At 37.1% G+C, this 16442-nt stretch overlaps 1 protein-coding gene across 1 annotated transcript in view; it reads right to left on the bottom strand.

Annotated features, from left to right (window-relative positions):
• Nucleotides 1–775: 775 nt before the first annotated feature.
• The window catches only part of CDC42SE2 (CDC42 small effector 2), an 84597-nt gene continuing 68930 nt past the window's right edge, over nucleotides 776–16442 (bottom strand). Inside the window, exons 4-6 of the mRNA XM_082497591.1 lie at nucleotides 7577–7678; nucleotides 3159–3276; nucleotides 776–2716 (exon numbers count right to left, since the gene is read on the bottom strand). Coding sequence (XP_082353717.1) covers nucleotides 3178–3276; nucleotides 7577–7678 — 201 coding nt within the window. The 3' untranslated portion in view covers nucleotides 776–2716; nucleotides 3159–3177. The remainder of the gene's footprint in view (nucleotides 2717–3158; nucleotides 3277–7576; nucleotides 7679–16442) is intronic.

The following is a 16442-nucleotide window of genomic DNA, read 5'->3' as shown; positions in this document are numbered from 1 at the left end:
AATCTTAAAGAGTTCAAACCCCTTTATTTTTATAGATGGTTATAAAAAACATTTGCTCTTCAAGACACACCTTTGTAGACAGTACTAAGCTTCTACAACCTCAACAAGTTAAGAACCCTCTAGTTGCCTGATATGTCATGGCTTTATCTTGATCTTTCTTTCCTTTTAGAACTGTTTTCCTCAACTGGCAATTACAAGAATTTCCCATGAGCTAAAAAATTAATTATCAGTCTTTAAAACAATTTAGCACGAAGTTTAAATTAGTAAATTAGTGTTTAAGGAATTAACTTTAAAAGTGTCAAATCTAAAAATTGAGCCAAATAGAGTGTAGACAATATTGTGCCTCACAGGTACATTTAATACAGACGTACATATTATGATGATTAGTTGTACAGTTAAGTCTTCTACCGATTACCACAGTAATCTGCATCACAATCAAGAAAGTAACACACATACCAGTTGCAGTCAAAAGGAAAGAAATCCTGTATATGAAGGATCCCAATGTATTTTTAAGAAACCTTCCCTTGAAGATCCTTGCAGAAGCGCCAAAAATACACACTAAGTCAATGCAACAGAAGTGCCAATAAAATTACAGTTTAATCCATTTGGCAACAAAAGGGTAAAGTGGCATGAAAAGAACTCAAGCCTGCAAATTACTTATTGTAACTAATAGGTTACTCTTCAGAGAATTTTCACCACAAATTTGTCCATAGGCTGCAAGTGTTTTTCTAATGCCAACATAACTTATGAAAAAGAAAAAGGGTAGGCCACCAACTGAAAGAAAAACATTTATTGAATCAAAGTCAATACTTTCCTTTTAATATCTACAAGCCAACACTGAACTGACTTTATTCAAGAATGAACACAATGTACAAAAAAAGTATGTCTGTTATAAAAATATGTCAATTTTTTTTCCTGGCTATTGAGCTGAAAACATTTTGACAAGTGCAAGATAGATTTGGCAAGCAAATTTACGCCGCTATGACAAAGTTCAAATAATTTTGTAATCATAGTATCTCATTGATAAAGTGGCATTGGAAACTCTGACCCCTAAAAAAAAATAATAAATCACTGCACTGCCATGTTTTTATGCACCCAGTTGAACATCTTGATCTTTTGTTGTCATGAATCAGTACCTTTATCAGTGAAGACTATCCCAACCTAATTCGAACTATTCGACCAGATAATTGACACCTACCACTGAAATACAACTTAGGGAAGGCAAACTACCTCCATGGCCCTATATTTTCTGTGTTGTTTGTGAACTGCAAGAGAAGAGTAGGTAGGTTCACATATGTTTCAATCAATATGACAGCTGTTGTAATGTGAAATCAGGGGAAGAATGGAGAGAGCATACAGAATAATTTATGACAGCAATCTATAGTTATGAACACATGTGTGTTTACATATAAAAATGGATCTGACCAGGCTCAGTTATGCCTTGTTTGGATGTTTGGTTTTGTCTTAGTTTTTTTTTTTTTCCCCATAAAAATTTAACTCAACCAGGACTCAAATCATTGACTTCTCTCAAACCACCATCAAGGAGGCAAAAAGGGACCATTTACAGAGATAATCTGAAAACAGTGCAATATTAAAATACAATTTCACAACATGTGAAAGAAACATGCTTTGGAACCTGAGCAAAAGGCGTTTTACTGACTTAGTAAAAAGTCACCCTGTATGTTGTTTTCATTGGCATCTGTTCTGCCAGATTAGTATGTTGCTCTTAGCAACTTCCACAGCCCCTAAATATTTAGTACACAGAAACTGCCAACTACTTAGAGAGGTCTACTCAACTTTTCAGCTAATGTTGCAGGCAGTCTGACATGCTGCTACTGGAAATGACCATACAGCCTAAAATTAAGAAAAATTGTAGAAAGAAAGAGCAGCAGCCAAACATGATGCTTTTCTTTTTAAATAGACCAAAGCGCTTTCACAACACTTAGATACGGTACTACACTGGTTTACAGTCTCAAGGTCAGCTCTTTCAAAATAAATATACTGAACATTTACAACAAATGCCTCATGAAATCAAGCACTCTCTTTATTATTTCAAGACCAGTGGAATAAAAACTAAAATAAGGACATAACTCTGAAGCAGCTAAGTTACAAGTCCTTTTTCAGAAACAGGCATGACTTGGTGCCACAGCAAAAATTTTCACCAGTCTGCAGGAAGCAATTTTTTTTTTTCTTCTAGCACCAAGCAGGCCACCATACAAAGCAACCTCACAAAGCATGCGGTCATCTACTCTGCTGATCTTGAATGAAATAATCATTTGTGCTTGCAGGTCCAAGACCTTTTCAAAATGGGTATGAACAATAGATGATTAAAGATATCAATGGAAATTCACTCATTTCTAAATTACTTGAGAAAAGATTTAAAGACTAAAAAGCAACAATGTTGTGCATTAGTATTTGTGAGGGATTAGGAAAGCTACGGTTGGTGCTTTAATTTGCCTTAAAACAAACAAAAAGCTAAAAACCCTAAACAACTCTATGTCCATGATACTGGTAGAGGCCAATGTGTGCATGCCACTGAAAGGCATGGCCGGACCAATCTGATAAATGGCATCATCAGAGCAGAACAGCAACTTTTCACTGGAGTAGTCACAAAGGGTGAACAACAAGCCATCACTTCTCTCATCATGAGCACAGAAAGCAGTCACCAAGGCAAAAGAGGGGATACAGGAAAGAAGATACTGGAACTCACATAAACCTGGAGGGCAGAAAACACACATTAAACTGTGTTTTGAACATTCTGAGTGACCATTTTCCTTCTGTAACATTACTATTCATTGATTTAACACCATACAGATATGCTTAAATGGATGGAACTGTTGCAAATATGGTACTCTAATCATATCACAGAACTCTTCTGAAATTTGTTATACAACTAACTTCCCTTGTGAAGATCTGCCTACAATATCATCTTAGGTATAAAACAGGCTTACAGGCAGACTGATGCAGGCAGGACAATCTCTTGTTCATTGTGTAAAACCCCAACATGCTTACATTACATTGAATTTTTTACTTAGAAATGCACTTTTTAATTTGGGCATCATAAAGACAGAGCTATTTATAGGGAGCTAATTCCAAAGTAGTATGATGGTTCTTCCTACTATTCTAACAGTGCCTAAAAAGCAGAATGCAATACTTACTGGATAGGTTTCTCCAAGGTTATCCTGCCTTTGTATCTACAAGCTGCATCTGAACATTTGCAGACATGCCACCTCCATAGCCTCCCTTGGATTGCATTTGGTTCTGAATGGAGCTCACCTGGAGACAGATGGGACAGGGAGGCAGAGAAAACAAGAAAGGCAGTTAGTGAGCTATGATGTCTTCTTGCTCCCAATTTTATTTCTTGTTTGGTTTTCAAGTGCTCCTTTACCATTACAGCTACATTACTTTTGCATGAGGACATGTGCAGTGCAGGCTTGCTAGAATTTTCACTTCCGCAGGCAGCTCAGCAGGAGAGATGGAAGAACTGGTGCTGAGGCAGAAGTTTTTTCTCTTTCCCAAAGAAAACTGGCTGATTCAGGCTTTCACTGACCCACTTGTTTACTCAAAAAAAATTAATCAAATCTCTTACTGGTATCCAACTCCACTCCATCTGAGAAGCTATAATTTATCTTGCTATATGGAAAATGTTCTTTGCCAAGTATGATAAACCAGGCAAGTTGGCACAATTACGTTAAAAATATAATAGACAACTTACAAAATATCTGGACAGTATCTGCACTGCATTGCTAACTTCAGATAATTAAAAAATGACTTTCTAACCCAAGAAGGAGCTTTTGGTTTGTGGAAGGTTTTTTATTTATCTATTTACATAACACCATACACTGCTTTCCTTAATTGCTATTATTCCTTTAAATGGCAGGGCATTTATTGTTTAAACCATATTCAATCTATCAACTTCCCTGGAAATAGCTTATTTGAAGGTATTTTTAGCCTGATACAAATAAATACATAAAGAAACCCCCCTACACACACAAAGCCATGCACATCCCTCTAGGGCTTTCATTGCCTTTATCAACAAAAAGCAACGGAATCCATAGTTCTTTCCTGCTTGTGTTGCATGAGTCAAAATAATCATGTCCAAGTGCCGGCAGGAAGACAACTTCAACCTTAAAGGTTTGGCCTTTTTCCCTCTGCACCCCAGAGCATGCATAACAAGTACACAATGAGCACAAAATAACATACTCATTCAAGGCTATAGCTTCTGAAATTGAGCTTGCAGCAAAGCCTATGCCTGCAGGGCATTACTTGCAATTACTACACATATGCTCATTCACAGAGACCTCAAAACATCACTAGAAAGCTCTATTAAAACAGCACTGGAGAAATATTTCCAAGTTGCTTGAATGATATTTTTGATGTCTACAAAGACAAAGTAAGTATATTCTTTTCCCCAGCTAAGCAAAACACACGCACACTCACAAAATGAATCAGGACAATTCTTTCTTACACACTGTTTCTCAAACCAATGAGAAAAACAGAACCCGTTTTAGGATCTTTGTCTTCAACAGTATGGCATATGGCAGTGCAGTGCAAAAGATCTGATTTTTATTTAAGCAGAACAATGTAAAACCATCTTCTACCGTGGTGCTTTGCTCAAATAAGTGATACAGCTGCAGCAAAGCAATGTTATGTTCACATTTCCTTCATACAAAAACGTTCAGAGCCTCCAGTGGTTCACAGACTAGAAACTCAGTAAGTGTGAAGTACAACCACACCCATGAGGTGGTGTTTAAGAACATTCACATTTCACCAAGCTGGTCACCTTCTTCACCAAGTATCTTCTGTTGCTCATTGGAACAAAATGAGTTTGAATTTAATATTTTTTTCCTCAGATATAATTAATCTACATGTAAATGTATTCACAAGAATGCCTTGAGGACGGCATTAATTTCATCTGAAAGAACCCCACCTCTAGGGAAAAAGAGCTAGAAAAACATCTCCAGGCCATGTCACCTTCCAGCTTGACAACTTGTCTACACAGCTTTAAAATTTTGCAGAACAGCAAATCAACACAAATCGCAAGGCTAAAGTGTAAAGTTTTATGAGTACTTTTTCTGAAGGTTAGAACACTTTCTCTGGTACTTGAGTCATGCATATAGATAGTAGGTAAGGTAGTATCAGTCTAAAATGCAGAGGCTGTTACACCTAAAGAAAAGAGAGTGCAGCAAATTAAACTTGACTGCATTAACAGTTCAGTGGCTATGTTGTATATGAAAACACACAGGAGGCATACAATGTTAAAAACATCGAGCAAAAAGCAAGTCTAAAAATTGTAGGCTTATAAGGTGGTATTCTTTCTGAAGCATTGTCCTTTTGAGGCAGTCTGACTTAGAAGAACAAGCACCATGAAATGCAATTATTTTTTTTCTTTTCCAAAGATGCCATTGCCTTCCTTTGATGATACATAACAGCAACGTTCTTCTCTTTTATGTCTAATTTAGATAGGATAAGATTTTGGAAGGGGAGGAGGATTGCACTAATTAAAGATCATACAGCCTGTTGTGCTTCTTATCTATCTCACTAATTTCCTTCTTTCCTTCTCTTTTCCTCCCTTTTAGAATTAGGAAATAGCACAGATGGTCCTTGAGAAAGAAAACAAGAGAAAACTAAGAAAAGGATGGAATACATGAAATCAAAGATGAAACTGAGGAATATGAAGCAGAAAAAGAAAGTTAGAGATTTCACCAGGGAATATGAAGGTAAAATAAGAAAGAAAGTGATGGGAATGACAAACAAACCATGCGCAGAGGGCTCCTACTGTTTAAGTGTACCTTTGACAAAGGAGGAATGCGCTCTACAGACAAGGCAAATAAAAAAAGCAAAATATTTCAGTAGTCAGAATTTTTACTCAGAATCATAAGGATATGTAATGAAGGACAATGCTGAGGAAAAAAGTACAGAGCAGATAGTCGATGAAGAACCAAATTTATATGGGAAAAGCTAAAGAAATTGCAGGAGGCCCTCCTAAGGTATTCAGAAGAGAGAAGGCACAAGGAGGTTCATGAAGGAGTATAATGTCCACACTATAAAGGAAATTAAGCAGCAGAAAAGCATGTGAAGGTTAACACCATTGGTTAGGTTGGAATTTACACTGCAAAGAATGAACAAGGAGACTGGCTGCAGTACTACCACAGTAAGTCAACACAGAAGAGGCAGGAAAATAAGCAGTGTGAAAAAGTAGAGGTTTGTGCTTCTGAAAAGAGAGAGGGAAAAGGGAGTTATTTTTTGCATACAGATTCTTTCTATCTGGATTCAGAAAAATCACTGTGTTCACTGATGCAGAACATTACCCAAATGAAGAAAAGTGAGAGAAAGAGACAGCCAGTTATAATCATTCCAAATGAAAATGTCTATGGAAAGAGAAAATAATGACTACCTACTATCTGAAGACGAATTGGATATTATGCAAGGTAAAGGTGAGGGCAAGTAGGGAGAAAGTGAGGTGAAAAAGCAGAGCTTCAGGCAATCACTGCAAACCTCACATGAGAATGAGGAAGGTTCTCACAGGAGGGACAACAAAGCACAAATCCATGCTTTAAAAAAAAAAAAAACAAAAAACAAACCGCTCAAATTATTATCTCAATTTGTATTAATGTAGTATAATGCATTAAATAAGTAATTAGCTTTAACTTAATTTTATCAAGTTGTAGCTGTGTTTGTCCAGTTAACTTGCTTACTGATGTTTTAGTACAAATCACTTCCAATCCATTATGTTGTTTCTGGGAAAATGTAGTATATTCTTTGTCATGTCAGATTTTCTAGCTTTGCACTTCCCCGATAAGAGTTACAAAAGTTTTTGTCTGATCTCAATAAGCTGTAAACTAGTTGAAACTACAAACATTACTACATTAAAACTGCCTGTTTCCTTTACAGCTCAGCTGTCTATTCTGATACTCCTGACAGAACTCTTTCTTCTCCTTTGTCAAGAAGTATTTTTTATCATTATCTACATAAACCCCTTTTCTACATTGTGTATTATTAACCCTAAAAACAGATTGACATTTCACATAAATATGAAGCTGTACAAAAGAAATTTATCCTTATAAGCTGATTTTCGGTATCTATCTTAGCCTCTGTTTTTCGGTTTCAGAGAGATAAAAATATTTATTGCTCCTATCATCTACAGGAAGCCACAACGCCTTGCCTGTGACATCATGCTTGCTCTGGAAATAATTCACACTGCAAATAGGGCTACAGAGCATAGGAAAACCTATCCAACAAGGACACCCATAAATATTTGTGTGCACCATAAACCAATAGTCCAGTATATTTTCAAACATATACCTATTTTAGTTCATGCATGCCATCAGAATAAATTTTTTAAAAGTATTCTACACATAGCCTGCACAACTTATACAGCATCTACTATGTATTGTCAATAAATACAGGAATTTTAAAAATTATATTCCATAATCTTGAATGCAGGTGTTTAGGACTTGGAATTAAAATTCTTCAGTTTTCTAGAGATTCTAAAGACTCATGGCTTTAGCTACAAGATACATATACAGTGTTCCTGTATTCTAAGATGAAATATTCTTCATTCGCTCATGCTTACCGAATTCATTCCACTGAATAGGTCTCCTGATCCTACATGAGCTGTGTGAACAAAGTTTGTTGGCTCCCCAATCATGCTTCGGTCAATTCGACGTCGTCTTTTCTGAAAGGAAGATAACAAAACCATCTAACTGAGAATCACTGAAAAGGCAAAACCGATGTGTGTCATAAATGTGAAAGTTAACTGTCCACAGGATATTTCATACACTGCAAGGTATGTTCAAAGTCAAAAAACACAGTCCAAATTCCCAGGTTAAGCAAGACATTGGTAATACTGTCCTTTGATCTTATTTGGAGGATCTATAGCAGATCATTAGACCAGCACTGGTACCACTCCTAACATTTAGACCAACAAAACATTTGTAAATAACCTTACTACATTTCACGGTTTATAAAGCAGTATTTGCAGAATTTCAGACAGTTACTTCACCTATATTTGTATTTAAATCACGATGTGACAGATCAAATTTGAGCTTTAGTAATTCAAAACAAGAATTAAGGATCAGAGTGTATTAGTATAGTCTATGAAACTGCTAACTTACAGAATTTCTGACTTGCATGCCATGGGAACTTATGCCACTATTTGTAATATACTTCATAGTGATGTTCAGAACAATGCCTTGAGTTTGATCAGGGTTAGTCACAGACGTATCTTTACTGAGCCCCGTATACTAAGATAACTTCTAGTCTGAGTGGTTGTAGAGTGAGCACTGAAGGGGTGCAGCGTGAAATAAGGCAGGATGCCAAATTAGGGACTCCTATTCCTATGCTGTGAGACAGAAGGCAAGAATTGCTTAACTTCTGCCTGTCCTTTCTCAGAGTCACAACTCCATTTTTTATTAATGTAACTACACGCAAATGAAAAATTGGAGGCAGTAAAATCTTCCTCTAATTGAAGCTGCTTCGGTTGCCTGCCTCCAGCTAAGCCTTGCATCTAAAGGAATAAAACATCCCTCATTTCTTAGGCCAGAGCCAGGGAGCTTACACAGAGCAAACCATGCAGTATGCAGTCACTGTATGCCCATATCCTGTATCTGAAAAAACAAACAAACAAACAATACAACCAACCAAAACAACCAACCAATATTCACGAAGCACAGTATGAATATCTCAATTTAAGGTGTGTCACAAAAAGTACACTGTAATAGCTAAGAAACGACTTGAACTCAATTAAAAGCTTCCCATCATCTTAGAGTCCACTTAGTCTAATTTTTTTAAGACATCTTCATTTCTAATCTGCAGTGAGATTGTAAGACCACCCAGACTTGAAGCACGAAGGTACATGTCTCATGAGTGGGCTAGCTGCTATTGAAACACAGCTACAGATTAAATCTTTATGAATCAGAGCCCACAACTATAAGAATACATCATGGGGTTTAGCCAGCAAGTACAAAACACATTTAATCCTTTCCTGTACCTTTTCTTCAGCAGGTTTCAGTACCTTACTGCATCATGTTAATAGCTGGGGTGAGGAAAAACACACAAAGCACTCCCACAGAAATAACAAAACAAAATTACCCAATCTGTGCCAAAGCTATTAGTGAATTCTCCCAGCAAATTTGACAAGATCAACCAACTAAAATAATCACATCTATAAAAATATCTTCATGTAGTTTGAGGGCTTTCACAAAGAAAATGTTTATAGAAATTAACTGAGATATCTCAATTACAGAAAACATTAGTACAGTTCACAGAGCCATAAAGTAGCCACAACAGAATCTATTACCATGTCCCACATTTCAATCTGGAAGTCAAGCTCACTCATACACACAGAAAATGATTTCTTAAGTTATGCACGATATCAGCTAGTAAACCATATGTGACTAACTTGAGGGGAGAGACCCCACACCAGTTTTATGCTTCCACTGGATAAGAACTGCTCCTCTGACATGTTCAGGAGGAGAAGCATCTCCACCAGGTGCAATGATTATTTTAAATGCATGTTGCTGTATTTACACAATATAGTACTGTAATATGCTGTGACTACAACACAGAAAGAAGCTCTAGAGAGCTGTATGAAATACACCACTCCAATTAAAACACTTAAAATTGTTCAGGTCTGCAGTAATTGCCCCCCTCCTCCCTTTAAAAAACGTAACAGCCAGAGTCAGATTAATTTCTATGTCTAAACAATATATCCATGATTCCTTGCTTTTAGTGTAGTTTTGAAATGCAGGGCTTTGATGCAGACAAAATGTAGACAATCTCAAAGCTTTTGGAATTTATTTGTTTTGCAACCATCCAAACTCTTTCTTTGGGCACCTCAACTTATTTTCCTCCTTCACTTGTTGCTAAGATCCCTGGCATGCCAGTAACAGTATGAGTTCAGGATCTTGTGAACGACTGTAAATGATTCTCCACTAATCATCAGCTAGTCAACCAGTAACCACTCGTTAAACTGAATCACCATCAAACCCTGCTTCTCATCTTAAGTCAGTTTATCAGAGGCCATCACCCAGTTACACTATGGCATGTGGCCATTGATGTGATCTCCTTGAAGCAATGGAACAGTATTTAAATGCTCTGCTATATTAAGACCACAAAGTAGTTCACTCTGAAAGCAAATCAAACATTGGTTTGTTTGTTTTTTGCTGCAGGAGCACACAGTTTGCACTTACATTAATGTTTTAGCTTGGATCATGAGCGTGCTTTTGAAGCAGTCCCCATTGACTATGCTTTAATTTTAATTTCAGAGTAATCTTGGTATGTACAAATTAGACTTCTTTTGGGTAAAGCTGAACTGGAAGATTAGCTGATGCAGTCCCATTGGTAACGGACATTGAGGCCAATGGACCAGGTGATCCAGCCTAATGCTGACCACAAAACACATCTAGTGCACATCAGTTCCCCAACACCAGCTGTTCTGCTCTACTACATAGCTGCTCCTACTAGGATGTGCCATTTCTGAAGACACAGCCTCAGCCAGAACCAAACCGACCAGTTAGCATGACCAAAGGGACATGTGGAGTGCTGTAAAAAGCCACATCTTTTCAAGTAATGCAACAAAGGAGACAGGAGTAGGGGAGCATGCCTGGAAAAGTTACAGAGCTATTACAGAGGACACCATTAACATAAGCTTTGCCAGGACTTTATTGTGAAGTTGTATTTTCTGAGGCACTGTACCCATAAGAATATATGCAATACCATTGTTCTATAAACAATAAAAACTAACAGGCAGATTGTTTCTTTTGTAAATTCAGTATATTTAATTTGAAAGAAGCCGAGAAGCAGCACATTCACGTCTTACTTAAGAAGAAATGACTTGTACAATTATGCTCAGTTCTCTCTGTGGATCACTTGTGCCCTTCGATTCTTGTTCCTAGTGCAAGTCATGTGCCTGACCAGAGAGAGCTCGGTGAAAATGAATCCCCACCAGCCTTCACCCATGCCCCAAACTCCACTTTACAACATACCATATCTTTCTTGTTAGTTTGTGTCAAGTTACTTAAAGGTTTGGTATCAATGAGCAAAAAAAGCGCAAAATGTGAATTGTAGTATTTGACTTTTATTTTCCCCCTTGCCTTGTACCAAGGCACTTCCTCCTTTACTAAGGGAGTATGGGGTGGCAAGGAGCACAACAGAGGTGAGATGAGAGGAAAAGACTTGTAAAGGGATCCTGGAAGTGGAATAAGAAATGTCATCATTTAATGGATTTACTCAGTTTGTTCCCTTACCAAAAATCTGCAGAATCTGGATTGCAAAGTACACACCAGTTAATCTTTACACCATGGAAAGAACAAATAATCTTTAAACAGAAGTAGAAAAGATGCAGATTGTGTGTTGAATGTTTGAGAGGAATGGAAGTAGTCTGAGGGCCCATCTCAGAAGCTTTGCTTTGAACATATACCAGATACAATGAAACTCGATCACACTGGTTACCAGTAATGAAGTCAAGAACGGTTATCTCTTTTATTTTTAATCTTTGAGTGATGCTTTGCACCCACACAGAGTAGCATCTCTTTTGAAGTACAAGAATTAAGAAAGGCACCAACAGTTGCATCACACAGAAAGTATTTAACTCTGAACATTTCTTGAAACTTGTGATAAACAGTTTTAAACTTGTTTAAAAATATTAATTATACCATGTATTCAACCCGCCCTTCAGCAAAGCCACAAGCATTTTACTGAAACACCATTTTCTTAGTTCAAAAAACTACTTATTGCAAGAAATTCAAAACTGTAATTTGTTTCTTTAAAGAAATAATTGCCACCCACTGATGGGTTCAGAGGCATGTAAAATTTCCTTTTTATTCCCTTCTATTTTTGGCTTGGAGGGAAGAAGTGATCTTTTTTGACTATCTCAAAATTTTATCTAGAGGCTAGGCTGTGCTCCTCTGGCTCAAGCCACTTCACAGTGATGGCAACAGTTCTGAATCAGACAAGTTCTCTGCCTGTATACATACATATAAAAAATAAAAGTTTTGGAAATTTTTCACCTTTGCTCAGTTATGTATCCCTTTCTGCACTTTATGACAGGCTCTCTCAAAAAAGGAAAAAGAAAAGACATGCAGAGTAACACCAAGGTCTCAAATATATCAGAAAATATTTGAGTGTTGTCACTTAGATCCTAGCAGGCTGATAATTATTTTTCTGGAAGCTGGTAAGAGTAGAAGTTGCAAGTGAAGTCGCAACTGAAGTCAAAGAGAACATCACAGAAAAGTACCCCAAAGTCAAGTACAAACCTACATATGTTGGGGATCAAAAGCAAACAAATCTCTTCTGTCTGGCTGGCAGAAAAGCATGTTCTGCTAAATCTACACCAGATTTTTTGAGATAGCTGCTAGATACATATCCCATATCCAAGTCTGAGTGAAATATAAGTGACACAACACTTCAAAGCACCCTGCAACACAAAAGCCTGCATGGATTTGACCTGCAGAAGGCTCCATCTCAAACCGTCAGCCCTCAAATGGAAGTGGCATTGCGGGTGCAGATAAGGAACGTGCTTTCTAAGCATAAAGTGATACATGATGGAAACTGAAGAAATACAGAGGGGATGGTAAGTTATTGCCATATTGCAAATGTAGTTTCTGAAAACAATGCTTCTTTATTAAAATTCCCATATATGGCCCTTTTCTCCTACCACCTACCATTTTATTTATCTCCACTTTACACACCAGAAAAACTTCCAACTCTTTTTCTCACACAGCAATACTCTTCACCCAGCTGTACGTGGTTCTGGCTTATTATATTGTAGTATCTCAGTCAAGTAGGCTGTAAGAAACCAGGCAGCAGAATATCCACTGCCCTCAATGCAAGTCTACTAAAGGGAACAAATTGAGCACACCTACACCAGCAACAAATTAGTGGCAGGGAACTTTGCATTTCACTTTACATTTTGGTATTTGACTCACAAGTAGCAAATCTTTGTTTAGATCATTCTTCCCTAAAACTAACATAGATACAGTTGCTTTTCTATTGAGAAGAACATTTTATTATTATTTATTAGTATCATCAAGCTACCCCAAGGCAAGGATGACACTTTCCTACTGCTAACTCTGTAACATTTACCAAAACAAGTATCATTCTTCATGACTGCACCTCCATATATAGTTTTGTCTTATTTTATATGCAGTACAAATGTTACACATAATATGTTTATGTGTTATATAACAATATGTATTAATATATCATATATTGCATTTCAGGGCATTTTTCTGTCACTTCATATTTATCTGTTCCAAAAAGCATAGCACACGGTAAACTAAATCGGAGAAGAAATAGCACGCTGATCTGATCTATCTAGCTTAATCCTGTGCAACATGCTTCCAACCAGAACCAAATCAATATGAAGTCATCCATATATAAAATGGGAAGTGATGCACCTTCCTTTTTTTTTTTTGACACAGTTCTTTTTGTCTTCCATTCTAACTAACTGTGGAAGAGGAACTTTCGTTCAATTTCTCCTTCTTCTGCAAAACTCTTATTTTTCATGATGTTATTTTGGCCCCTCTGTTATTTCAATACAAAATTTGTAAGCTTGCCACAAAGACTCACACACAGAAAATCTAAGAACTGACATTTACTGAGGCATAATCCCTGTGCTTTATAGTCTCCCTTTCTGAGCAAAATGATGAGAAACATCTTCTGTATTTTAACTTCAAAACAGCCTTGATACATAAACAGGGAAAAACAAAACACCTCATCTGATGAAGAGTAAAAGCATCAACTTCCCAAGACTTTTTCCAGTCTTGTATCCATCTCTTCTCTAATTTCAGACTATTTTTAAAAGAATTTATTTTAAAAAGGAGTGCAGATTGTCTAAATCAGAGGACTCATAATATTCCACATTAGAGAGGGCTATCGCAGCAGCATTTGAGGCTTCAGTGGGCCCCATTCACCTGCCGGGATTGCATTCATCAAGTCAGCAATGCTTACTGCTGGCTTGCAGACTCAGTAACTTAGCTAGGACAAAAAATAGTTTTTCCATTTTCTTAAATGATTACTGTCATAAAAGAGTCTTAGCTCTCTTGGCAAGAAGATAACTAAAGAATATTTAATTCCTCTCTGAAGCCTAGGTCAAGACTTAATAAATCTACTTGCTAACTCCCTACTAGGAAACTCTTCCTGGTGAACAGCAAGTGAACGATCTACCTGGATGCTATAAAGAGTTCTGCTTTGCAGAATGAGTTTTTGTGGTCAGAGAATGTCCACTTACATTTACTACCTCCAAAAATTTTGCACTTTTCAAAGCAGAAAGATGACTGTGAATTCATAAACACTAGAAAGTTACCCTGCTTTTAAACTTGTCTCCGCAACACGAGGGTCAGTTTTTCAGACTGCTCAGTCACTGCTATCTCAGTGATTAAAATGGCATCAAATACAGTAAGAAGCAATTCACTCGCTATGATAGCTCTTTGCAAGCTTGACTTTTAAATAACAGCATGGTAATTTGAACATAATGAAGTATAGTAAATTTTAACTGCATCATCTAATCCTTTGCTGCACTAAGAGATCTAGAGTTAAAACATCTTTCCATACTAAAATAATCCAAAGCCCAAACTCTCCTAAAATAAAATAAATCCCAGTAGAGCCACCACAACTGCTGTTCTTATGGTAGAAAATGCAAACAAGGAATATGCTCCTCGTTCTCCTCTGCACCTGCCTAATGCATTTGTTTTCATGATTAGAAGCTAGTCTGCTCATACATTCAACACTGTATGGATGCACCATCAAGACAGTAAGTATGTGATTTGCTTTTTTTTTTTTTTTTTTTTTTTAAATAGGAACTACCAGATTTATATGGAGGCTCAGAGATACTGCGTTTGACCCTCTTCCACAAATAACCCTCAAACAGCAACCCTTTTTTGGAGAACTTGTTATCATTCATTCTGGTGTTAATTTCAGGCTAACCCAATGCAAAAAGCAAGATCTTTAAATTTGCTAATTTACTCCCCAAAAGTCAAGATGGGTGTTTCATAACTTTTTTTCCCCGAGGACAAAGTGATCTATTAAAATTTTCAACGATATAACTCTGTTGAAATAGAGCTGTTTGCTAGCTTTGTATTCAAGAACTCTGCTGAAACTTCAAAAGCAGAGCAGGCCAGAGGTAAAACTAAGGTAGAAATCTAAGGAAAGGATTTAATCAAAGACAAAATAGTCAACCATTTCAAGATGGGGATTTGGATGGTTACAGAAGAAACTGAAAGAAAGAAAACACCCTTCATTTTATTTTCCTTATTTGATCTCTCTTACTTTTTATATCTGCTCTGAAAAGAGCACCAGCAGCAAAGGAGTCCCTATGCTGTGCCACCCAGCTGATCCTCCACACGCTAACACACAGGAAGAGCTAGGTACTTGCTCAGAATAGGAAGTATCAGATCAGCCCATAGACGTGGCTGTCCTCCCACATACATGCTGTTCTGCTCCCAAAATAGTCTGATGTGCACAGGATGGCTGGCTGTGTCTCAAGACAAGCTGTGGTCTGAGTAATGTGTCTGGGTTCCCAATATTGACCCACCAGAATTACCTAAAAAGGTCTTAAAGAGTGTCTTTCATCAAACCCTGCATGAAGGAGCTGCAGAGGTGTCCCTTGTATTTGTTTTTGTGCATTGTGTGTTTAAGATGCATTTCTCCACACTTTCCTCCCTAACTAGGAACCTAGAGATTCATGTTAAAAACAACAAAAAACATGTACACATATAAAGTTGGAATGCTAATACAACACTTCTACCTCAAGCAATTAGATCATTATGTAGCAAACTAGTACTGTGAAATCAATGTCTGGATGTATACAATCATCATATAGCCAGTATGATATTTTTGAAGAAGCAGCAGCTATACACCTCCTAAACATTTATCTGCATATTGCAGTATTCTCCATTTTTTCCCAGCTTTTTAAACCCATGAGCTTACACTGCCAATTCCAACATTTGTACAATCTGCAAGTACTATATGAAAGTTGATGGAATTAAAGAAATATCATCCACAGTAGTGTCAAAATTCCAGTCAGGCACCACCGTATGTTTAAAGTTTTAACATTTAATTTTTGAACCATAAAGAGACACTGACTTTATTGAACTGCAGGAAAGCACGTACTCTCTGAAGAAGAAAGGATGAAGAACTAGACCTTTAAGTTTCAAATGCCTTATGTCAAGAGGTCTACCATACAAAAAAAAACCCCACAACTAAGACACTATGCAAGATAAAGTAAAATACTACCCACTCCCTTTAAACCACCATATTTCAGTGACAGATTTATTTCAAAGCAGTAACATGAGGTATCTAAACCCAATGTCATGATGTTCTGATCAGCAGAGTGATCTTCATCAGCTGTGAAACACCAAAGCTGCTACCATTTCTAGCACAGTCTCTTAGATGGGCAGTTTCTAGCAGATTGCTTAGAATCTTGATCGCTTATGGATCTG

This window comes from Vanellus vanellus (genome assembly GCF_965231255.1).
Source record: "Vanellus vanellus genome assembly, chromosome: Z".
Taxonomy (NCBI): domain Eukaryota; kingdom Metazoa; phylum Chordata; class Aves; order Charadriiformes; family Charadriidae; genus Vanellus; species Vanellus vanellus.
The sequence above is the reverse complement of the archived record's forward strand: the minus strand, read 5'-3'. Positions and strand labels throughout refer to the sequence as shown.